General features: G+C 39.5%; 1 protein-coding gene across 5 annotated transcripts in view; it reads right to left on the minus strand.

The window, feature by feature from the left end:
* Positions 1–26922, minus strand: part of Rich (Guanine nucleotide exchange factor subunit Rich) — a 253655-nt gene that overhangs the window by 186816 nt on the left and 39917 nt on the right. For 4 of the 5 annotated variants that reach the window (XR_011391807.1, XM_070083585.1, XM_070083584.1 and 1 more), the window contains exons 11-14: positions 20132–20404; positions 10682–10778; positions 10250–10348; positions 2989–3224 (exon numbers count right to left, since the gene is read on the minus strand). Coding sequence is in view for 4 of the 5 variants with exons in the window: in XM_070083585.1 (XP_069939686.1) it covers positions 2989–3224; positions 10250–10348; positions 10682–10778; positions 20132–20404 (705 nt within the window). In the remaining variant the exon portion in view is untranslated. The remainder of the gene's footprint in view (positions 1–2988; positions 3225–10249; positions 10349–10681; positions 10779–20131; positions 20405–26922) is intronic. The other variant, XM_070083587.1, reaches the window with a different exon arrangement.

Consider the following 26922-nt stretch of genomic DNA (forward strand, 5'->3'; position numbering starts at 1 on the left):
TGTGAACGTAGATCTGTTTGGATAGTTTAAGGGTTAAGGGTTAAGCACGTGTTATATTAACATTTAAAAAGCATATGCAACTTTTTCACCAATGCCAATACAGTGGACCCCCGACCAACGGCGGCATCAAGTAACACTAAATTCGTCTGATGGCGCTCTTTGGCGTAAAAAAAATCGCTCTACCAAGGGCAAAAAACTCATCTAAAGGCGTTCGTCCCGAACATGTCCATGCGACCGGAGCACAGCCTGAGCGGGCCCAGCCACTCCAAGACTCGGTGTGCCATGTTTACAAGCCGTTGCGGTCAATTCCACGTGTACCTGTAATATATTTTGTATTATTCCAGTGTTTTTAGTGCTTGTAACTGCTAAATAAGCCACCATGGGCCCCAAGAAAGCTTCTAGTGCCAAGCCTGTGGTAAAAAAGGGTGAGAATTATGATGAAAATGAAGAGATCATTGAAAAATATGAAAGTGGAGTGCCTATGTCCGAGTTGGAAAGGCTATACAACAAACCCCGTTCAACCATCAGTACTATCTTGGTGAACAGAAAGGCAATCAAAGAAGCTGTTGTTGCAAAAGGTGCAAGTATGTTTTCAAAACGGAGACAGCAAATAATTGAAGAGGTAGAGATAAACGAAAAACAATTATCAGGAGACAGTGTATCTCAGTCAATAATATGTGAAAAGGCAAGGAAGTTGCATGAAGATTTTAAGAAAATGCCTCAAAATAGTGATGATACTGATAAATTTAATGCCAGCAAAGGCTGGTTTGAGAGATTTAAGAATTGTAGTGGCATACACAGTGTGGTAAGGCATGGTGAGGCTGCCAGTTCAGACAAAAAAGCAGCTGAAAAATATGTGAAGGACTTTAAGGAATACATAGACACTGAAAACTTAAAACCTGAATGTGTTTAATTGTGACGAAACAGGCCTGTTTTGGAAAAAATGCCAAACAGGACCGACATTACTCAGGAGGAAAAGGCACTCCCAAGACATAAGCCTATATGAAAGACAGGCTGACATTAATGTTGTGTAGTAATGCTAGTGGTGATTGCAAAGTGAAGCCTTTATTGGTGTATCACTCTGAAACTCCCAGTGTGTTCAGGAAAAACAATATTGTCCAGGGTAATTTGTGTGTGCTGTGGAAATCAAACACTAAGGCATGGCTCACTAGGGAACTTTTCATGGACTGGTTTTATGGTATGTTTGGCTCCACTGTGAAAAATTACCTCCAGGAAAAGAAATTGTCACTCAAGTGCCTTCTGGTATTAGACAATGCTCCTGCTTATCCTCACAACTTGCAAGAGCAAATTGCAGGGGAGTTTAGCTTCGTTAAAGTGAAGTTTTTCCTCCTAATACAATTCCTCTCCTCCAGCCTATGGTCCAGCAGGTCATTTCAAACTTCAAAAAACTCTACACCAAAGCAGTGTTTCAAAAGTGCTTTGAAGTGACCTCAGACACTCAATTGACCCTAAGAGAGTTTTGGAAAGATCACTTCAATATCCTCAGTTGCATAAACCTTATAGGTAAGGCTTGGGAGGGAGTGACTACCAGGACTGTGAACTCTGCTTGGAGGAAACTGTGGCCACAATGTGATCAAGAGAAGGATTTTGAAGGGTTTGGGGCTAACCCTCAGGAGCCTATGCCAGTAGTGGAAGTTATTGTGTCATTGGGGAAGTCCTTGGGGTTGGAGGTTTGTGGCGAGGATGTGGAAGAGTTGGTGCAGAATGATGAGGAAGAACCAACCACTGCAGACCTGCAAGAGCTTCAGGTGTAAAAGCAACAGATCACATCTCAGGAATGTTTTTCAGAGCAGGAGGAAGAGAGACGGAGGAAGATGCCTTTGTCAAGGATTAGGGAAATGTATACAATGTTTACAAAGGTGCAAGCATTTATCGATGAATTTTATCCTGTCACAGCTGTTGCAAGCCATATTGGTAACATGTACAATGACACTCTTGTATCCCATTTTAGGGAAATCCCAAGGGCACTTGAGAAACAGGGCTCTCTGGACAGATTTTTGGTGCAACAGCAGTCCAGTGACTCTCAAGCTGGTCCTAGTGGCATTAAAAAACCAAGAAGGGAGGTAACCCCACCAAAGGCCTTAGTACACATACCTGAAGTCTTTATGGAAGGAGATTCCCCTTCCAAACAATAAAAGACCTCAATCTCCCCTGCTGCTGGCACATCACTCATCAACAACTCCACAATAAAGGTAAGTGGCATTTAATTATTGTTTATTTTGCATGTCCCATTCGTTTTAGTGTAGGGAAATGTATATTTCATGCAAAATAAATTATTTTGTTTAATAATTTTGGGTGTCTGGAACAGATTAATTCTATTACTATTATTTCTTATGGGAAAAATTAAATTGACTAACGGCAAATTCGACTAAAGGCTAGCTCTCTGGAACGGATTAAAGCTGTTGGTCGAGGGTCCACCGTACCATAAAAATAGCTGATACCCACCAATACCAATACCTTGGCACACTCATAATTATCTTTTTTTTTTCAAGACATCGGCTGTCTCTGCAGAGGTGCCCAGATATGACAGTTTAGATGTCACTCCAAACAGCCAATATCTCAAACCACTCCTTTAAAGTGCAGGCATTGTACTTCCCACCTCCAGCACTTAAGTCTATCTAACCAGTTTCCCTGAATCTCTTCACAAAATATTACCCTGCTCACACTCCAACAGCTCATCAGGTCCCAAAAACCATTCTTCTCCATTCACTTCTACCTAACATGCTCACATGATGACCATATCCCACCAAGGCAGGATAACCGAAAATTGAAAAACCCATATGGCCATACAGCACCTGGGGAATTTGACTTGATCCAAGGAAGATGAAAGTAGCGGCAGTTGTCTGGATCAAGAACCCTTCATCAGCATTAAGACATCCCCCTTCAAGGGTAAATACTGTACATATTTATAAAAAAAATTCCTCAAAGTCTTGAAAAAAATCAGTTTCTACAGGAGAAAAAACATACCAGTTTTCCATTTGTATTTCCTCCATCAGAGCGATGATCTCTCTGAATCATAAGAACTTTGCCAGAAATATTGATGATGATACTCTGAGCAGGTATAGGTGTTTGCTGGTTACTGTGGAGCCGCCAGGATTCAGTTCGCAGACTAGTAAGCAAGACCGACACTACACACGCTGGGTGTACCGTCAGTCCAGATATATCAACCTCTTGCACACGTGACACCATCACATTGCCACCACCTACAAAATTAAATAAGTAAGTATTTTTTTTAACATGCCGGCCATCTCCCACCAAAGCAGGGCGGCCCCAAAAAAGAGAAACACTTTCACCATCATTCAACACTTTCACCTTCATTTACACATAATTACTGTCTTTGCAGAGGTGCCCAGATATAACAGTGCAGATGTCACTCCAAATAGTAAATATCCCAAACCCCTCCTTTAAAGTGCAGGCATTGTACTTCTCACCTCCAGAAGTCAAGTCTGGCTAACCAGTTTCTCTGAATCCTTTCACAAAATATTACATTGCTCACACTCCAACAGCTTGTCAAGTCACAAAAACCATTCGTCTCCATTCACTCCTACATAACACGCTCACACGTGATTGCTGTTATGTCCAAGCCAATTCCACACAAAACCTCTTATACCCCCTCCCTCTATCCTTTCCTAAGATGACCCCTACCCCTCCTCCCCTCTACTTCAGATTTATACATCCATCAAGCTATCTTATTTTGCTCCATCCTCCCTAAATGGCCAAACCACCTCAACAACCCCTCCTCAGGCCTCTAAATAATAATTTTACTAACATATTCTTTCATTCATAGAAAACTTCTGAAGGTGCACATGTACTGTACATGCATGTGCGCATGCATACAAGTACAGGCATAAGTGCATGTGAATACATGTAAGCTAGTTGAGTGTGATGTTAACTATTGCTGAATGGCACACAATTACTACAAGTCCGCCTAACTAAAATCAACAAATTTCTGAAAAAAAATTATATTATATGTATTTCTATATACTGTACCTTTCTGATATATCTTACAACTACACACATCAATTTCTAGGCATTTCCACTCAGTGGCATGTTGAAAACTGAGAAAAAAAGAAACAAGAGCCAAACAGATTCTGAAAGTGAACAATACTTAGTTAAAAGTAGGATGGAGTGAAGGAAAGAGAGAAGGGTGGGAGACAGGGTACTCAAAGTACTTATTGTAGAGGTGAATATACTTGAGAAGTTCTGTAAACTTTGCTTAATCCAATAAGAAAACTAAGGTGAATATACTTGAGAAGTTCTGTAAACTTTGCTTAATCCAATAAGAAAACTATTCATTAGGTAAACCTTTGTCATGCAAACACTTTTTTCCCAGTTACTGCAGTGTCATACTTCCATTATATAAATTAAGAAAACATTTAAGGGAAAATAATTAACAGTGAAACTTGAAGCAATAAGAATAATAAACCAGTAAACATACAAATAAATGAATAGTATAAAGGTACTAATATTTCTGTCACCCCACCAAGGCAGGGTGACAAAGAAAAAATAATGTGGTGTTTGATTACCATGGGATCTACAACTACAAAATTAAAAGAAACTCACATAGTAGCAGATGGCACAGCAGTGTGGTTTCTTTCATTTATAACTTACCCAGCAGGATTCAGTGACACATACAAACACATTGAGAGGGAGGAAGGATGAGAAAGTGAGCAAAAGAGCAAGAGAGAGAGGGAGGGGAAAATTAATGAGGGTAGGTAGTGACATCTAAATTGTTGTATCTGAGCACCTGTGCAAAGAGAAGTGATTATGTGTGAATGATGGCAAAAGTGTTGAATGTTGGTGAAAGCATTTCTTTCTTTTCTGGGTCACCCTGCCTTGGAGGGAGACAGCCAACGCGATAAAAAAAAAAAAAAAAGGTAGAGTACAGTACATGGCAAAAACAGCTAACAAGATTTTGTGCATATTACAAGAGCAAGAGCAGCTGCAGTTGTAGTGGCATCGACAAAGGCAGCAACACTGTTAGTGATAAGAGCATCAACAATGGCAGTACTGAGGTGGCATCAGAGTAAGCAGCAGCAGTGGTACAATGAGAAGTCCATTTGTCACAGGACAAACCACATCACAGGGTCTAATTCACAACAAATTTTAAGGAAAAATATTCCCACTATTTGGAGCAAGGGGCTAGTAACCCCTTCTTCTGTATACATTACTAAATTTAAAAAAGAGAAACTTCAGTTTTTTCTTTTGGGCCACCCTGCTTTGGTGGGATATGGCTGGTTTGTTGAAAGAAAGATTCCCACTATTTGGCCAAAAGTAGAGGGAAGGTGGGTGCATTTAGGTTTAATCCAGAGAAAGGGAGGTAAACTCTGATTCCTTGTATCAAGAACTCCTCATCATGATGAGGAATCCCCATGAAGGAAAAGACAGCTCAATTACACGAATTGATTAGTGTTGGCATTGGAAGTCTTAGATCCCAAAACTGTCTCTAAGAATTAGCACTACTGATTTCTAGCCTTTTGCATCTTATCTTGAAGTTGCATACTAAATTTGCCTCCACCACCTCTCATCTAATTAATTCTCTTCACTTTTCAACTAACCAAAACTAAAAAAGTACAATACTTCTTAATAGCCTTATGATATATCAGTTTGTGCAGCATCCACCAGCATTTCCTTAGCTCTGGCACTCTTAATTTAAGTAGTTCATCTTTATCTGCCTAGGGCTGTCTGAAAGATGGTAAGATAAGGAAAGTCTTGCAAAAAAAAAAAAAAAGGAAAAAAGGGACAAAAAAAGGGGGGGTAGGGATATAGGAATTAACATATGGAAAGTTTTCCTTATCCTAGCCCACTAATGCTCATTAAACATATAACATGAGAAAAGATATGGAGAAAGCTAAAAATGATTTATGAAATTTTTTTTCATATAAATCATCCAACATTTAGCAAGAGAGCTAATTAAAACACTCATTGTAGGGTGATGGAATGAGCTAACTAACACAATATCTCTGAATAAAAAGTTAATCAGAAGTTTCTTATCAAAAATATGTTCCATAAAAATCACAACAAAATCAGGTTTAAATAAAGATCATTGCAAACACTTTTATGACATGAGAAGTACTACAAAAATTTTTATCAGTCTCAAAATACATATGATGCCTTCTTTCCCTCAGAAACTCGCTTATTTGTAAAGTGGTCACATGTGCAACTTGCACAAATATTTAAAGTGCCTTCATCAAAATTCATTTCATTAAGAATCACATTAAACATCTAATAACAAAACTGAGCATGCTGGTTTAGCTTGAGCATGTTACAAAGAAAGCAGGTGGCACTTGCTTATCTTGAGACAGAAGTGTCATAAGAATAAGGACTGCCTCAAAAAGCATATTTAGCAAAACATATCATATCCGGTCGTCCAATGAACAATAACTTCAATACTTGTTTCCCTTTATTTTGTACTCACAATATCAATTTTACATCATTTTTTATGATTATGGTTCAAAACAGATGAATCAGTAGGGTGTATGTGGCCAGTGAAGGACAAATATGCATAGGAGATTATTGTAAAAGCTGCCTGTACTGGCTGCCATGTTCTTCTTTTTAGACATCCATATATTTAACACTGACATAAGTACTATGAGTGATGCTGTACTGTGCTCCCTACAAGTGATTTATTAAATTTTATGCTGCTACTGAATCTCTGGAATCTGTGTTGCAAAATGCTCAGAAAGCCAAGAATGCAGGAGATAAATAAGTGCTCTAACTATGGTATCAACAAATTACAACAAAAGCAAAGCCCTAAAAATCCTGCCAATAACAATTCCAAGGATTCTAAAGATGAAGTCCTTCACCAACTTTAAAGAAGGGTTTGAAGTACTGTATTTAGGACACATTAATTTAACAGAGTCCAGAAAGGCATTCACTCTCCTCCATAGGTCATTGGTACATATTTTCAAGACATTTATTATTAAAAACTCAAGTCATTGATTTTTTTTTTTTTCAACAAGTCGGCCGTCTCCCACCGAGGCAGGGGTGACCCAAAAAGAAAGAAAATCCCCAAAAAGAAAATACTTTCATCAACATTCAACACTTTCACCTCACTCACACATAATCACTGTTTTTGCAGAGGTGCCCAGAATACAACAGTTTAGAAGTATATATGTATAAACATACACAATATATCCCTCCAAACTGCCAATATCCCAAACCCCTCCTTTAGAGTGCAGGCATTGTACAGTGGACCCCCGGTTAACGATATTTTTTCACTCCAGAAGTATGTTCAGGTGACAGTACTGACCGAATTTGTTCCCATAAGGAATATTGTAAAGTAGATTAGTCCATTTCAGACCCCCAAACATACACGTACAAACGCACTTACATAAATACACTTACATAATTGGTCGCATTCGGAGGTAATCGTTATGCGGGGGTCCACTGTACTTCCCATTTCCAGGACTCAAGTCCGGTTATATAAAATAACCGGTTTCCCTGAATCCCTTCACTAAATATTACCCTGCTCACACTCCAACAGATCGTCAGGTCCCAAATACCATTTGTCTCCATTCACTCCTATCTAACACACTCACGCACACTTGCTGGAAGTCCAAACCCCTCGCCCACAACACCTCCCTTAACCCCCCTCCAACCTTTTCGAGGACGACCCCTACCCCGCCTTCCTTCTCCTACAGATTTATATGCTCTCCATATCATTCTACTTTGATCCAATCTCTCTAAATGACCAAACCACCTCAACAAACCCTCTTCAGCCCTCTGACTAATACTCTTATTAACTCCACACCTTCTCCTAATTTCCACACTCCGAATTTTCTGCATAATATTTACACCACACATTGCCCTTAGACAGGACATCTCCAGTGCCTCCAACTGCCTCCTCGCTGCAGCATTTACAACCCAAGCTTCACACCCATATAAGAGTGTTGGTACTACTATACTTTCATACATTCCCTTCTTTGCCTCCATAGATAACATTTTTTGCCTCAACATATACCTCAATGCACCACTCACCTTTTTTCCTTCATCAATTCTATGATTAACCTCATCCTTCATAAATCCATCTGCTGACATGTCAACCCCCAAATTTCTGAAAATATTCACTTCTTCCATACTCCTCCTCCCCAATTTGATATCCAATTTTTCTTTATCTAAATCATTTGATACTCTCATTGCCTTACTCTTTGATGTCTTTATAAAAAGATATCAATGACATAAATTTCCTTCAACTGCTCAATCTTGTACCAGGCAGTCAAATATTGTTGTACAGTACTGTACAGCACTTAACTAAACCATACACTACTGTACTATACTATATTGCACAGTATTGTGTCTAACACTGTCATGCTTTATTACAGGGACCATGAAACATATTAATATGTCATTTGCATGTTGAGCCACTTATGTACCACTCCCACTGAGGATGTTTACTCTATGCTTGCTTGTTTGCTTGAAAAACACTAGATAGAAGAGCATGGTCCTCTCTGTCTAAAAACAAAAAATAACATTTTCTTTGTTTCACTTTTTTCAGGTTATCATCTGACAAAGAAACAAATTAGGAGACAGTTTCCTGTTTCCCAACCAACACAAAACCCCTCTCTAACACTGCACTTTTCTACCCTTCACCACTGCACACCACTACAACCACACTTCACCACTATCCACAACATGCAACAGTGACGGATGGTGGTGTGGGAGTTTTTGTTGATGAAGAAGGGAGGAAAAGGATGGTGGTACAGAGAAGGAATGGTGGAAATGTATGGTGGTAGAAACCTATATGACAGTGTTAGTACTACTATACTCTGGTATTTTTTTATTAATTTTATGTACCCTCTCGGACAAACTGTTCTGCTCCATCCTTTATAAATAACCCAACCATCTGAACAATCCTCCTCCACTCTCAGAATTGTTCATTTCCTACCACCACATTGTTTCCTTATCTCTACACTCCTTGTTCTCTGCACAACATTTGCACCATGATGACAATCATAAATACCATTTATTTCTTCTCTGTGTGAGACAGGCCATTTTGAGAGATGGTAATTCCCAAGTAATAGAAACTCTAGCTCTGCTGGGAGAAAACCTTTGTAACTCCTGAATCCATAGTTGAATGCTTGATATCCTTATTGTTCTACTAAAGCCACCATTTCAGGCTGAAGGATTTCATCACTTGATATATGAAACACCTCCTGTGTGATATGACAGGGAAACATAGCCAGCTTTTGTTACCACTATGTAACACCCCTTAATGAGGTAACCATCAACTTCCAGTTGACAGTTTATGAGACACCCACAAACACCCTCTACATGCTAAAATTCACATATCTGTACATATCATACATAAGACCTTTCTGGATTTTAAATTCAAGTAAGCACAGCTGAACAACTGGTCTTACATTAGACTAACTGATCCCTTAGATGTAATTCAGTTCAATTATCCAGAACTTATGAGTTGTCACAGCCAAGACTCACATCATTTGCTCTGACCTCTGGGCATCCAGCAGTGGTCTATATTAAGGTACTTATCGTATTTTCTGGCATACGAGGTGCACAACAGAATTATGATATGTAACGGTAAATCAGTAACCACATTCAAGGGCTAATTACCCTCTTACTTTATGCTAAAGTGTAACCAAAAGCCTACCCTTGAGCATACAAGGCACAGGGTGATTTTCCAACATTTTTTGCAGAGAAAAAAGGCATGCCTCATATGCCAGAAAATACAGTAAATAACAAAGATATCAACCCCCAGTGCTGTCTCGGTCATGGCATTACCGGATGTGATAGGTTTTTATCATGTTGCACTCATAATGAGGGACAGTAGAAGAAAGACACAGGCAAAGACAAAATAAAAAGACACAAAATGAAAGGCAAACAATGGAGGTGAAGAAAATTTAACACAGCAGCAAGTGGTGCTGCAGCAGTGCGATCTCCCTTTGACAACTTTTCTTTGTCAAAGGGAGAAGGGGAACCCATTGTATGTAGCTGACCCACAGTAGTACTTCCAAAAGTGACCAGGGTCAACTGGTCTGCTACCAAAAAGTTTAGAACATCTATATCATTGTCTATGATTATTTAGAAACAAGCCACCACCACAATAAGTAATTAATTCTTACTGCATCTACATAAAATATGCAAATGTCAATAATTATGATATGCAATAAATCACTGCACTCTTACCATCACCATCCAAGAAAACAATTATAAACACCAAACTAGAATCACACACATTATACAAAACAAAAACGGACACTACACTGACCACAGGGAAACAGAAGGTTCTCCTCACGTTTATTCTGCTTGACTTTCTTTCTGCTCAACTTGCTCCCTCCAGATTGTCTTTTACTAAACCCAGACTTGCCTTACACAATAAAAGATAATTAAGCATTAAAGTGTAACTACAATTAAGCAATCTCTGGCTTCAGTTTAACATTACACTAATGTGACAGAGAGCACAGGTTCCAAGGGGAGTTGTGCATCTTGGCTCTTATATGCTTGTGAGGTGCACAGATTTAAATCTACATACAGTATACACATATTAATGACTTATGAAAACAGTAGAAGTGTGCCGTAAGCTAAAAAATGACTGAATATCATGAGTCAACAATAAACATTGCAATCAAATACTTTACAGTGTTATATTATAGGTTTCTATACAACTTTGTATTTAGAGAACAAATACATATACACACACCTGAGTTTGTTTCTAATGCTTGAAGATTATACACTGTTATGTGGCAGTCGGCAGTAAGAACAATCAGCTGGTCACCATAAACATTTAACAACAGAACCTGTAGAGATATATATATATATAGATATATATATACTTTTTTTTTTTCAACAAGTCGGCCGTCTCCCACCAAGGCAGGGTGACCCAAAAAGAAAGAAAATCCCCAAAAAGAAAATATTTTCATCATCATTCAACACTTTCACCTCACTCACACATAATCTTTGTTTTTGCAGAGGTGCCCAGAACACAACAGTTTAGAAGCATATATGTATAAAGATACACAACATATCCCTCCAAACTGCTAAAATAAATAAATAAATAAATAAATAAATAAATAAATAAATAAATAAATAAATAAATAAATAAATATATATAAATATATACTTCTACTTACACTTAGGTCACACTACACATACATGTACACATTTATTTATACACACTCATCTGAGTTTTCTTTGATTTTATCTTAATAGTTCTTGGTCTTATTAATTTTCCTTTTATATCCATGGGGAAGTGGAATAAGAATCTTTCCTCTGTAAGCCATGCGTTTTGTAAAAGTCAACTAAAATGCCGGGAACAATGGGCTAGTAACCCCTTTTCCTGTAAAGATTACTAAAAAGAATAAGAAGAAGAAAATTGTCAAAGTGGGAAGTCTGAATGTGCGTGGATGTTGTGCAGATGATAAGAAAGAGATGATTGTGGATGTTATGAATGAGAAGAAGCTGGATGTCTTGGCTTTAAGTGAAACAAAGCTGAAGGGGGTGGGAGAGTTTCAGTGGAGAGGAATAAATGGGATTAGGTCAGGGGTTTCAAATAGAGTTAGAGCTAAAGAAGGAGTAGCAATAATGTTGAAGGATAAGCTATGGCAGGAAAAGAGGGACTATAAATGTATTAATTCAAGGATTATGTGGAGTAAAATAAAGATTGGATGTGAAAAGTGGGTTATAATAAGCGTGTATGCACCTGGAGAAGAGAGAAGTGTAGAGGAGAGAGAGAGATTTTGGGAAATGTTGAGTGAATGCGTGGGGAGTTTTGAATCAAGTGTGAGAGTAATGGTGGTTGGGGATTTTAATGCTAAAGTGGGTAAAAATGTTATGGAGGGAGTAGTAGGTAAATGTGGGGTGCCAGGGGTAAATGTAAATGGGGAGCCTTTAATTGAGCTATGTGTAGAAAGAAATTTGGTAATAAGTAATACATATTTTATGAAAAAGAGGATAAATAAATATACAAGGTATGATGTAGCACGTAATGAAAGTAGTTTATTAGATTATGTATTGGTGGATAAAAGGTTGATGGGTAGGCTCCAGGATGTACATGTTTATAGAGGGGCAACTGATATATCGGATCATTATTTAGTTGTAGCTACAGTTAGAGTAAGAGGTAGATGGGAAAAGAGGAAGGTGGCAACAACAAGTAAGAGGGAGGTGAAAGTGTATAAACTAAGGGAGGAGGAAGTTCGGGTGAGATATAAGCGACTATTGGCAGAAAGGTGGGCTAGTGCAAAGATGAGTAGTGGGGGGGTTGAAGAGGGTTGGAATAGTTTTAAAAATGCAGTATTAGAATGTGGGGCAGAAGTTTGTGGTTATAGGAGGGTGGGGGCAGGAGGAAAGAGGAGTGATTGGTGGAATGATGAAGTAAAGGGTGTGATAAAAGAGAAAAAGGTAGTTTATGAGAGGTTTTTACAAAGCAGAAGTGTTATAAGAAGAGCAGAGTATATGGAGAGTAAAAGAAAGGTAAAGAGAGTGCAAAAGGAGAGCAGATGATAGAGTGGGAGAGGCACTGTCAAGAAATTTTAATGAAAATAAGAAAAAATTTTGGAGTGAGTTAAACAAGTTAAGAAAGCCTAGGGAAAATATGGATTTGTCAGTTAAAAACAGAGTAGGGGAGTTAGTAGATGGGGAGATGGAGGTATTGGGTAGATGGCGAGAATATTTTGAGGAACTTTTAAATGTTAAGGAAGAAACAGAGGCAGTAATTTCATGCACTGGTCAGGGAGGTATACCATCTTTTAGGAGTGAAGAAGAGCAGAATGTAAGTGTGGGGGAGGTACGTGAGGCATTACGTAAAATGAAAGGGGGTAAAGCAGCTGGAACTGATGGGATCATGACAGAAATGTTAAAAGCAGGGGGGGATATAGTGTTGGAGTGGTTGGTACTTTTGTTTAATAAATGTATGAAAGAGGGGAAGGTACCTAGGGATTGGCAGAGAGCATGTATAGTCCCTTTATATAAAGGGAAAGGGGACAAAAGAGACTGTAAAAATTATAGAGGAATAAGCTTACTGAGTATACCAGGAAAAGTGTACAGTAGGGTTATAATTGAAAGAATTAGAGGTAAGACAGAATGTAGGATTGCGGATGAGCAAGGAGGTTTTAGAGTGGGTAGGGGATGTGTAGATCAGGTGTTTACATTGAAGCATATATGTGAACAGTATTTAGATAAAGATAGGGAAGTTTTTATTGCATTTATGGATTTAGAAAAGGCATATGATAGAGTGGATAGAGGAGCAATGTGGCAGATGTTGCAAGTATATGGAATAGGTGGTAAGTTATTAAATGCTGTAAAGAGTTTTTATGAGGATAGTGAGGCTCAGGTTAGGGTGTGTAGAAGAGAGGGAGACTACTTCCCGGTAAAAGTAGGTCTTAGACAGGGATGTGTAATGTCACCATGGTTGTTTAATATATTTATAGATGGGGTTGTAAAGGAAGTAAATGCTAGGGTGTTTGGGAGAGGGGTGGGATTAAATTATGGGGAATCAAATTCAAAATGGGAATTGACACAGTTACTTTTTGCTGATGATACTGTGCTTATGGGAGATTCTAAAGAAAAATTGCAAAGGTTAGTGGATGAGTTTGGGAATGTGTGTAAAGGTAGAAAGTTGAAAGTGAACATAGAAAAGAGTAAGGTGATGAGGGTGTCAAATGATTTAGATAAAGAAAAATTGGATATCAAATTGGGGAGGAGGAGTATGGAAGAAGTGAATGTTTTCAGATACTTGGGAGTTGACGTGTCGGCGGATGGATTTATGAAGGATGAGGTTAATCATAGAATTGATGAGGGAAAAAAGGTGAGTGGTGCGTTGAGGTATATGTGGAGTCAAAAAACGTTATCTATGGAGGCAAAGAAGGGAATGTATGAAAGTATAGTAGTACCAACACTCTTATATGGGTGTGAAGCTTGGGTGGTAAATGCAGCAGCGAGGAGACGGTTGGAGGCAGCGGAGATGTCCTGTTTAAGGGCAATGTGTGGTGTAAATATTATGCAGAAAATTCGGAGTGTGGAAATTAGGAGAAGGTGTGGAGTTAATAAAAGTATTAGTCAGAGGGCAGAAGAGGGGTTGTTGAGGTGGTTTGGTCATTTAGAGAGAATGGATCACAGTAGAATGACATGGAAAGCATATAAATCTATAGGGAAAGGAAGGCGGGGTAGGGGTCGTCCTCAAAAGGGTTGGAGAGAGGGGGTAAAGGAGGTTTTGTGGGTAAGGGGCTTGGACTTCCAGCAAGCGTGCGTGAGCGTGTTAGATAGGAGTGAATGGAGACGAATGGTACTTGGGACCTGACGATCTGTTGGAGTGTGAGCAGGGTAATATTTAGTGAAGGGATTCAGGGAAACCGGTTATTTTCATATAGTCGGACTTGAGTCCTGGAAATGGGAAGTACAATGCCTGCACTTTAAAGGAGGGGTTTGGGATATTGGCAGTTTGGAGGGATATGTTGTGTATCTTTATATGTGTATGCTTCTAGACTGTTGTATTCTGAGCACCTCTGCAAAAACAGTGATAATGTGCGAGTGTGGTGAAAGTGTTGAATGATGATGAAAGTATTTTCTTTTTGGGGATTTTCTTTCTTTTTTGGGTCACCCTGCCTCGGTGGGAGACGGCCGACTTGTTGAGAAAAAAAAAAAAAAATATATATATATATATATATATATATATATATATATATACATATATATATATATATATATATATATATATATATATATATATATATATATATATATATATATATATATATATATATATTATATATATATTTTGGAGTGGTTGGTGCAATTATTTAATAAATGTATGGAAGAGGGTAAGGTACCTAGGGATTGGCAGAGAGCATGCATAGTTCCTTTGTATAAAGGCAAAGGGGATAAAAGAGAGTGCAAAAATTATAGGGGGATAAGTCTGTTGAGTGTACCTGGTAAAGTGTATGGTAGAGTTATAATTGAAAGAATTAAGAGTAAGACGGAGAATAGGATCGCAGATGAACAAGGAGGCTTTAGGAAAGGTAGGGGGTGTGTGGACCAGGTGTTTACAGTGAAACATATAAGTGAACAGTATTTAGATAAGGCTAAAGAGGTCTTTGTGGCATTTATGGATTTGGAAAAGGCATATGACAGGGTGGATAGGGGGGCAATGTGGCAGATGTTGCAAGTGTATGGTGTAGGAGGTAGGTTACTGAAAGCAGTGAAGAGTTTTTACGAGGATAGTGAGGCTCAAGTTAGAGTATGTAGAAAAGAGGGAAATTTTTTCCCAGTAAAAGTAGGCCTTAGACAAGGATGTGTGATGTCACCGTGGTTGTTTAATATATTTATAGATGGGGTTGTAAGAGAAGTAAATGCGAGGGTCTTGGCAAGAGGCGTGGAGTTAAAAGATAAAGAATCACACACAGGGTGGGAGTTGTCACAGCTGCTCTTTGCTGATGACACTGTGCTCTTGGGAGATTCTGAAGAGAAGCTGCAGAGATTGGTGGATGAATTTGGTAGGGTGTGCAAAAGAAGAAAATTAAAGGTGAATACAGGAAAGAGTAAGGTTATGAGGATAACAAAAAGATTAGGTGATGAAAGATTGAATATCAGATTGGAGGGAGAGAGTATGGAGGAGGTGAACGTATTCAGATATTTGGGAGTGGACGTGTCAGCGGATGGGTCTATGAAAGATGAGGTGAATCATAGAATTGATGAGGGAAAAAGAGTGAGTGGTGCACTTAGGAGTCTGTGGAGACAGAGAACTTTGTCCTTGGAGGCAAAGAGGGGAATGTATGAGAGTATAGTTTTACCAACGCTCTTATATGGGTGTGAAGCATGGGTGATGAATGTTGCAGCGAGGAGAAGGCTGGAGGCAGTGGAGATGTCATGTCTGAGGGCAATGTGTGGTGTGAATATAATGCAGAGAATTCGTAGTTTGGAAGTTAGGAGGAGGTGCGGGATTACCAAAACTGTTGTCCAGAGGGCTGAGGAAGGGTTGTTGAGGTGGTTCGGACATGTAGAGAGAATGGAGCGAAACAGAATAACTTCAAGAGTGTATCAGTCTGTAGTGGAAGGAAGGCGGGGTAGGGGTCGGCCTAGGAAGGGTTGGAGGGAGGGGGTAAAGGAGGTTTTGTGTGCAAGGGGCTTGGACTTCCAGCAGGCATGCATGAGCGTGTTTGATAGGAGTGAATGGAGACAAATGGTTTTTAATACTTGACGTGCTGTTGGAGTGTGAGCAAAGTAACATTTATGAAGGGATTCAGGGAAACCGGCAGGCCGGACTTGAGTCCTGGAGATGGGAAGTACAGTGCCTGCACTCTGAAGGAGGGGTGTTAATGTTGCAGTTTAAAAACTGTAGTGTAAAGCACCCTTCTGGCAAGACAGTGATGGAGTGAATGATGGTGAAAGTTTTTCTTTTTCGGGCCACCCTGCCTTGGTGGGAATCGGCCAGTGTGATAATAAAAAAAAATAAATATATATTTTTTTTTTTTTTTTTTCAACAAGTCGGCCGTCTCCCACCGAGGCAGGGTGACCCAAAAAAAAAAGAAAGAAAATCCCCAAAAAGAAAATACTTTCATCATCATTCAACACTTTCACCACACTCGCACATTATCACTGTTTTTGCAGAGGTGCTCAGAATACAACAGTCTAGAAGCATACACATATAAAGATACACAACATATCCCTCCAAACTGCCAATATCCCAAACCCCTCCTTTAAAGTGCAGGCATTGTACTTCCCATTTCCAGGACTCAAGTCCGACTATATGAAAATAACCGGTTTCCCTGAATCCCTTCACTAAATATTACCCTGCTCACACTCCAACAGATCGTCAGGTCCCAAGTACCATTCGTCTCCATTCACTCCTATCTAACACGCTCACGCACGCTTGCTGGAAGTCCAAGCCCCTTGCCCACAAAACCTCCTTTACCCCCTCTCTCCAACCCTTTCGAGGACGACCCCTACCCCGCCTTCCTTCCCCTATAGTTTTATATGCTTTCCATGTCATTCTACTTTGATCCATTCTCTCTAAATGACCAAACCACCTCAACAACCCCTCTTCTGCCCTCTGACTAATACTTTTATTAACTCCACACCTTCTCCTAATTTCCACACTCCGAATTTTCTGCATAATATTTACACCACACATTGTGGGCAAGGGGCTTGGACTTCCAGCAAGCGTGCGTGAGCGCGTTAGATAGGAGTGAATGGAGACGAATGGTACTTGGGACCTGACGATCTGTTGGAGTGTGAGCAGGGTAATATTTAGTGAAGGGATTCAGGGAAACCGGTTACTATTTTCATATAGTCGGACTTGAGTCCTGGAAATGGGAAGTACAATACCTTCACTTTAAAGGAGGGGTTTGGGATATTGGCAGTTTGGAGGGATATGTTGTGTATCTTTATACATATATGCTTCTAAACTGTTGTATTCTGAGCACCTCTGCAAAAACAGTGATAATGTGTGAGTGTGGTGAAAGTGTTGAATGATGATGAAAATATTTTCTTTTTGGGGATTTTCTTTCTTTTTTGGGTCACCCTGCCTCGGTGGAGACGGCCGACTTGTAAAAAAAAAAAAAAAAAAATTATATATATATATATATATATAACCTAGGTAGTAGGTTGGTAGACAGCAACCACCAAGGGAGGTACTACCGTCCTGCCGAGTGTAAAACGAATGCCTGTAATTGTTTTACATCAGTGGTATTCATTGCGAGGCTCGCGAGCCGCCAATAACAAGATATGCAAGCTAATATTACCATGTCTAATTTTTCTCATTTACTATATTTTACTAGCAGCTCAGTACTACTTAATTTAGTTGAGTTACGCTAACTTGCAGTAGCTGCGGCTCTCTCAATCAATGTGTTTAACCGAAGTGGCTCTCTTGCAAAAATTAGTGAATAACACTGTTTTACATGATGGTAGGATTGCTGGTGTCCTTTTTTCTGTCTCATGAACATGCAAGATTTCAGGTATGTCTTGCTACTTCTACTTACACTTAGGTCACACTACACATACATGTACAAGCATATATATACATACCCCTCTGGGTTTTCTTCTATTTTCTTTCTAGTTCTTGTTCTTGTTTGTTTCCTCTTATCTCCATGGGGAAGTGGAACAGAATTCTTCCTCTGTAAGCCAAGCATGTTGTAAGAGGCGACTAAAATGCTGGGAGCAAGGGGCTAGTAACCTCTTCTCCTGTATATATTACTAAATTTGAAAGGAGAAACTTTCGTTTTTCCTTTTGGGCCACCCCGCCTCGGTGGGATACAGCCGGTGTGTTGAAAGAAAGAATATATATATAAATATTTTTTACATGATAGTAGGACTGCTGGTGTCCTTTTTTTCCGTTTCATGAACATGCAAGATTTCAGGTACGTCTTGCTAATTCTGCTTACACTTAGGTCACACTACACATACATGTACAGGCACATATATACATACCCCTCTGGGTTTTCTTCTATTTTCTTTCTAGTTCTTGTTCTTGTTTGTTTCCTCTTATCTCCATGGGGAAGTGGAACAGAATTCTCCCTCTGTAAGCCAAGTGTGTTGTAAGAGGCGACTAAAATGCCGGGAGCAAGGGGCTGGTAACCTCTTCTGCTGTATATATTACTAAATGTAAAAGAAGAAACTTTCGTTTTTCCTTTTGGGCCACCCCGCCTCGGTGGGATACAGCCAGTGTGTTGAAAGAAAGAAAGAATATATATACATAAATATTTTTTACATGATGGTAGGATTGCTGGTGTCTTTTGTCTGTCTCATAAACATGCAAGATTTCAGGTACGTCTTGCTACTTCTACCTGCACTTAGGTCACACTACACATACATATACAAGCATATATTTACACACACCCCTCTGGGTTTTCTTCTATTTTCTTTCTAGTTCTTGTTCTTGTTTATTTCCTCTTACTTCCATGGGGTAGTGGAAGAGAATTCTTCCTCCGTAAGCCATGTGTGTTGTAAGAGGCGACTAAAAATGCCGGGAGCAAGGGGCTAGTAACCCCTTCTCCTGTATATATTACTAAATGTAAAAGGAGAAACTTTCATTTTTCCTTTTGGGCCACCCTGCCTCGGTGCGATACAGCCGGTGTGTTGAAAGAAGAAGAAAGAATATAAATATTTAACAATTAGCCACAAAAGAGACATCCTCCTACTATCTGCTACTGCAATCTGCTTTATATTAGGTGTTATATACCGAATTAAGGGTGAGAATAATTTCCATAGGCAGGCAGAAAGAAATGGTCCTGGAGATGGGAAGAGTTGTGCCTATACTCCAAAGGAGGGGTGGGGATGCTGCAGTCAGGGGGTCATCTAAACTGTAATATCTATACATTTTCTTGCAGAACATCTGTAGAATGAATGATGGTTCACAAGTTTCCTTTTCTGTCACTCTACCATGGTAGGACATGGCAAGTGACAAAAAGAAAAATATTTATTGTGTTATACTCTACTAATATAACAACAACAAAAATTCTACATTATTTAAAATTTAATGATACTTTGGTACTGTAAAAATATTTTTTATTACAATTCTATTAAATAGCTGTTAGCTTACGACTTCCTAAAACACTCACTGTATCATAAGTTTTGCAAAAAACTGCTAAATCAATTTTATCATTAATTTCACATGCCCAAGTAAAGGATTTGTAATAAATTTCTTATGATGAGCCTGGTAAAATAAAGCCTAATAAGCTATCATGAGAAGGTTCTATTGCCTCATAGCAACACAGTACAGTATCTTTTATTATACTAATTTCCAAATAAAACAAGTTCATAGGGGTTTTCTTGAAATACTGTAGCAGGAAATTAATGATACGAACCCATGAAGCAACTCATGGAAAATGCATATATTACTGTAACCAACTGTTTTTCTTTCTGTTTCAGTTATCATTAAGTACAAGAATGATATTTACACTGCAGGATTTACTTTCACAAGTTTTTAAAGAACACTGTACATTCAAAATCATCTTGATACACTGGAAGAGCTACAAGTCAACACGTAGCATACAGTAGATGACATATCAAAAAGAGATATTAAAACAAGTGTTCAGTATCATGTTTCATTGTGCACACTTGAATATTCTCTTTGTACATCCTGTATAAAACATGTATAACATAGCAGCTACCAAAAAGTTTTCATGTTAAAACCAATAAATTTTTAAGAAAAATTGCATACCTGTGCAGGTTGTGGGACAGTAGTAACAAAGAGGTTATCCAGCTTGTGATCACGAGGATAAAGTCTAAGTTCATCTGTATTAGCAGGGATATTGTAAGCTCCAAGTACCAGCCAGTTTGACTGCCACCACAATAAACCCCCTGTTACCACAAAATCACGTTCTTGACTCTCATTGCCAAAGAGATGCCATCGTCGCAGCCGTAATGAATAGTGAGCAACACCATTGCGGCCAGCAATGCCCACAAGCTCACCACACTCATCTACACAGGTGTACTAAAATAGTAAAAGAGAATACGTAGAGAACATTAAAACATGCACATGTAAAAGAAAATCTGGTGAATATTTGGAAAGATATTAAAAAATCTTCAAATACTGTACAAAGATGATTACCTAAGAATCTAACACGATGAACAAAAATATATGGGACTTAGAAAAGCTGCTATGAGGCTTGCAAGTGGTAGACATGGCACATGAGTATGGAGTAAAATCATTGGTTATATGTACAAGAAAAAGTTAGCATCTTTTATAAGACTGTGCGAAGTGCTAGTGACAGTGAAGCAATTGAAAGACAATTATGAGGTCTGTGCCGATCAATAAGCAAGAATTGTTGAATATGTAGCGTATGAACTGGGGGTAAAGGAGGTTTTGTGTGTGAGGAGCCTGGATTTCCAGCGTGTGTAAGCGTGTTAGATAGGAGCAAATGGAGACAAGCGGTTTTTAGGACTTGATGTGCTATTGGAGTGTAAGGAAGGAAGGTAACATTTATGAAGGGATTTAGGGAAACCGGCAGGCCGGACTTGATTCCTGGAGATGGGAAGTACAGTGCCTGCACTCTGAAGGAGGGGTGTTAATGTTGCAGTTTTATAACTGTAATGTAAGCATGCCTCTGGCAAGACAGTGATAGTATGAATGATGATGAAAGTTTTTCTTTTTTTAGGCCACTCTGCCTTGGTGGGAAACAGCTGATGTATTAATAAATTAATAAAATAATTATATTTTCCTTGCTATCACTCGAACTTTAACTTTATGCTCTGCAGTTCCCTCTAGTACATTACCTTGTTCATCCTCACTACTAGTTTCAAACAAAAGTATTGGAATCTTCATTTTTTCTTCATAATACTATCCTGTATGTGTAAAAGTACCCTGGCATGTCACATAAGAGTACAAGCTTAAATTTGTAGCTTGTCATCAGATGATACCACAATTTGTAAATCCCTCAAAGTATTCGTCACTAGAAAATTCTTTAGTTTCACTATCTCTCTTGAATGTCTGAAATTATGTTTAGTTTTTCCTTAACAAGACATTCTGGCATTTTTGGCCCAAGAAGATCACTGATTGCAAAATACATTATGCCAGGAAAATTCAAAATGTGCCCAGAAAAATTAAATCATAGAACTACATCATAAACAATACAGGTAAGCACACAGCCACAGATCTATGTCAGAAACAGTTTAGGGGTTAAAACAATCTGATGTATTAATAAATTAATAAAAGCTTAAATTTGTAGCTTGTCATCAGATGATACCACAATTTGTAAATCCCTCAAAGTATTCGTCACTAGAAAATTCTTTAGTTTCACTATCTCTCTTGAATGTCTGAAATTATGTTTAGTTTTTCCTTAACAAGACATTATGTTTCTGTCCATAAAGGTCTCAAGCTGCTTTTTTTTTTTTTTTCAGGAAGTCATTCTGGCATTTTTGGCCCAAGAAGATCACTGATTGCAAAATACATTATGCCAGGAAAATTCAAAATGTGCCCAGAAAAATTAAATCATAGAACTACATCATAAACAATACAGGTAAGCACACAGCCACAGATCTATGTCAGAAACAGTTTAGGGGTTAAAACAATCTGAGAAGAGAGAGACCTAGGAGTTATCAATGACTAAAAATTGTAACCAGATGATCACATGAGTGAAACACTAACCAACTACAAAATAACACTTAGATTCATAATAAAAAAAATGCTGAAAAAGCTTTTCACAACACAAGTTCAACAAAACTAGGAATATGTAGCAGTGGTATAGTGTACACTTTTTTTTTTTTTCAACAAGTCGGCCGTCTCCCACCGAGGCAGGGTGACCCAAAAAGAAAGAAAATTCCCCAAAAGAAAATACTTTTCATCATCATTCAACACTTTCACCTCACTCACACATAATCACTGTTTTTGCAGAGGTGCCCAGAATACAACAGTTCAGAAGTACGTACATATGTATAAACATACACTATATCCCTCCAAACTGCCAATATCCCAAACCCCTCCTTTAAAGTGCAGGCATTGTACGTCTCATTTCCAGGACTCAAGTCCAGTTACATAAAATAACCGGTTTCCCTGAATCCCTTCACTAAATATTACCCTGCTCACACTCCAACAGCTCGTCAGGCCCCAAATACCATTTGTCTCCATTCACTCCAATCTAACATGCTCACGCATGCTTGCTGGAAGTCAAAACCCCTCGCCCACAACACCTCCTTTACCGCCCTCCCTCCAACCTTTTTGAGGACGACCAATAACCTGCCTTCCTTCCCCTACAGGTTTATACGCTCTCCATGTCATTCTACTTTGATCCATTCTCTCTAAATGACCAAACTATCTCAACAAACCCTCTTCAGCCCTCTGACTAATACAGTGGACCCCCGCTTTACGATCACCTCCCAATGCGACCAATTATGTAAGTGTATTTATGTAAGTGCGTTTGTATGTGTATGTTTGGGGGTCTGAAATGGACTAATCTAATTCACAATATTCCTTATGGGAACAAATTCGGTCAGTACTGGCACCTGAGCATACTTCTGGAATGGAAAAATATCGTAAACCGGGAGCTGTGACTCGACCCCTGCAACCACAAATGGGTGAGTACATTGCCCTTAGACAGGACATCTCCACTGCCTCCAACTGCCTCCTCGCAGCAGCATTTACAACCCAAGCTTCACACCCATATAAGAGTGTTGGTACTACTATACTTTCATACATTCCCTTCTTTGCCTCCATAGATAACATTTTTTGCCTCCACATATACCTCAATGCACCACTCACCTTTTTTCCTTCATCAATTCTATGATTAACCTCATCCTTCATAAATCCATCCGCCGACACGTCAACTCCAAAATATCTGAAAACATTCACTTCTTCCATACTCCTCCCCAATTTGATATCCAATTTTTCTTTATCTAAATTATTTGATAACCTCATCACCTTACTCTTTTCTATGTTCACTTTCAACTTTCTACCTTTACACACACTCCCAAATTCGTCCACTAACCTTTGCAATTTTTCTTGAGAATCTCCCATAAGCACAACATCAACAAAAAGTAACTGTGTCACTTCCCATTTTGTATTTAACCCCTTGACTGTCGCAACCCCCAATCCTGAGGTGTCTTCGGGTGTCGCAAAATTTAAAAAAAAAAAAATTATTTTTTTTATGAAATGATAGAGAATCTTTTCCCGATTGTAAGGACACCAAAAAAACGAAATTTGATGGAAAACTGATGGAATTAAGGTCTCGCGAAGTTATCGACCACGGCGATATTTATAAATCAGCAATTTCGCCCACTTTGAGCCCTATTTTCGGCTAATTCCGTTGTTCCAGTCGACCAAACTCATAGCTATTTCTTTAGAACTCCATTTTTTCTATCGATTGAGTACAAGAAACTGCCCATTTACCGATTTCAACTACTCAATAATGTGGTCAGAAACTTGCAATTTGGCCAATTTCACGAAAATTAAAAAATATGACAATTTCAGGTTACCTGGAGGTTATTCCGGGGATCAACGCCCCCGCGGCCCGGTCCACGACCAGGCCTCCCGATGGATCAGGGCCTGATCAACTAGGCTGTTACTGCTGGCCGCACGCAGTCCGACGTACGAGCCACAGCCCGGCTGATCCGGCACCGACTTTAGGTATCTGTCCAGCTCTCTCTTGAAGGCAGCCAGGGGTTTATTGGCAATTCCCCTAATGCTTGATGGGAGGCTGTTGAACAGTTTTGGGCCCCGGACACTTATGGTGTTTTCTCTTAGTGTACCAATGGCGCCCCTACTTTTTATTGGCGGCATTTTGCATCGCCTGCCCAGTCTTTTACTTTCGTAGGGAGTGATTTCTGTGTGCAGATTTGGGACCATTCCTTCCAAGATTTTCCAAGTGTAGATTATGATATATCTCTCCCTCCTGCGTTCCAACGAGTACAAGTCAAGTGCTTCCAAGCGTTCCCAGTAGTTAAGGTGCTTGACAGAACTTATACGTGCAGTAAAGGATCTCTGTACACTCTCTAGATCTGCGATTTCACCTGCTTTGTATGGAGATGTTAATGTACAGCAGTATTCCAGCCTAGAGAGAACAAGTGATTTGAAAAGGATCATCATGGGCTTGGCATCTCTCGTTTTGAAAGTTCTCATTATCCATCCTATCATTTTCTTTGCATGTGCGATCGTGGCACTGTTGTGATCCTTGAAAGTGAGATCCTCAGACATTACTACTCCCAGGTCCCTTACATTATTTTTCCGCTCTATTGTATGGCCGGAGTCAGTAGTATACTCTGTTCTAGTTATTATCTCCTCCAGGTAGTAGGTTGGTAGACAGCAACCACCCAGGGAAGTACTACCGTCCTGCCAGATGACTGTGAAACAGAAACCTGTAACTGTTTTGCATGATGGTAGGATTGCTGGTTTCTTTTTATGTCTCATAAACACGCTAGATAACAGGGATATCTTGCTACTCCTACTTACACTTTGGTCACACTTCACAGACACGCACATGCATATACAGTGGACCCCCGCATACCGTTGGCATCACATAACGATTAATCCGCATACCGCTTGCTTTAATCGCAAAAATTTTGCCTCGCATACCGCTTAAAAACCCGCTCACCGCTGTTCGTCCGAGACGCGTCCAATGTGCGCCCTCAGCCAGCCTCACATGTGCCGCCCGTGCCATTGTTTACTAGCCAGCCTCCGCGGTAACATCCAAGCATACAATCGGAATATTTCGTATTATTACAGTGTTTTCGGTGCTTTATCTGGAAAATAAGTGACCATGGGCCCCAAGAAAGCTTCTAGTGCCAACCCTACAGCAATAAGGGTGAGAATTCCAATAGAGATGAAGAAAGAGATCATTGATAAGTATGAAAGTGGAGTGCGTATCGCCGACCTGGCCAGGTTGTACAAGAAACCCCAATCAACCATCGCTACTATTGTGGGTACCAGAAAGGCAATCAAGGAAGCTGTTCTTGCCAAAGGTTTAACTGTGTTTTCGAAACAAAGATCGCAAGTGATGGAAGATGTTGAGAGACTCTTATTGGTGTGGATAAATGAAAAACAGCTAGCAGGAGATAGCGTCTCTCAAGCGATCATAAGTGAAAAGGCTAGGAAGTTGCATGAGGATTTAATTAAAAAAATGCCTGCAACTAGTGCTGATGTGAGTGAATTTAAGGCCAGCAAAGGTTGGTTTGAGAGATTTAAGAAGCGTAGTGGCATACATAGTGTGATAAGGCATGGTGAGGCTGCCAGTTCGGACCACAAAGCAGCTGAAAAATATGTGCAGGAATTCAAGAAGTACATAGACAGTGAAGGACTGAAACCTGAACAAGTGTTTAATTGTGATGAAACAGGCCTGTTTTGGAAGAAAATGCCAAGCAGGACCTACATTACTCAGGAGGAAAAGGCACTCCCAGGACATAAGCCTATGAAAGACAGGCTTACTTTGTTGATGTGTTCCAATGCTACTGGTGATTTCAAAGTGAAGCCTTTATTAATGTATCACTCTGAAACTCCCAGACCGTTCAGGCAAAAGAATGTCCTCAAGGAGAATTTGTGTGTGCTGTGGAGGGCAAACAGTAAGGCATGGGTCACTAGGGACTTTTTTTATGACTGGTTACACCATGCATTTGCCCCCAATGTGAAAGATTACCTAACTGAAAAGAAATTAGAACTTAAGTGCCTCCTGGTGTTAGACAATGCCCCTGGTCATCCTACAGACGTGGCAGAGCGACTTTATGGGGACATGAAATTCATTAAGGTGAAGTTTTTGCCTCCTAATACCACTCGTCTCCTGCAGCCCATGGACCAGCAGGTTATTGCAAACTTCAAAAAACTGTACACAAAAGCTCTGTTTGAAAGGTGCTTTGTAGTGACCTCAGAAACTCAACTGACTCTAAGAGAGTTTTGGAGAGAGCACTTTAATATCCTCAATTGTGTAAACCTTATAGGTAAGGCTTGGGAGGGAGTGACTAAGAAGACCTTGAACTCTGCTTGGAAGAAACTGTGGCCAGAATGTGTAGACAAAAGGGATTTTGAAGGGTTTGAGGCTAACCCTGAGAGGATTATGCCAGTTGAGGAATCCATTGTGGCATTGGGAAAGTCCTTGGGGTTGGAGGTTAGTGGGGAGGATGTGGAAGAGTTGGTGGAGGAGGACAATGAAGAACTAACCACTGATGAGCTGATAGATCAACTTCAAGAGCAAGAGGCCAGACCTGAGGAAACTGGTTCAGAGGAGGGGAGAGAGAAATTGAAGAAGTTGCCTACTACAAAGATTAAGGAAATCTGTGCAAAGTGGCTTGAAGTGCAAACCTTCATGGATGAAAATCACCCTCACACAGCTATTGCAAGCCGTGTTGGCAACCTGTACACTGACAATGTTGTGAAACACTTTAGGGAAGTCATAAATGAACGAGAGGTACAGGCCACTATGGACAGATATGTTGTGCGAAAGAAGTCCAGTGACTCTGAAGCTGGTCCTAGTGGCATTAAAAGAAGAAGGGAAGTAACCCCAGAAAAGGACTCGACACCTCAAGTCTTAA

This window comes from Cherax quadricarinatus, chromosome 10, assembly GCF_038502225.1.
Source record: "Cherax quadricarinatus isolate ZL_2023a chromosome 10, ASM3850222v1, whole genome shotgun sequence".
In the NCBI taxonomy this organism is placed as follows: Eukaryota; Metazoa; Arthropoda; class Malacostraca; order Decapoda; family Parastacidae; genus Cherax; species Cherax quadricarinatus.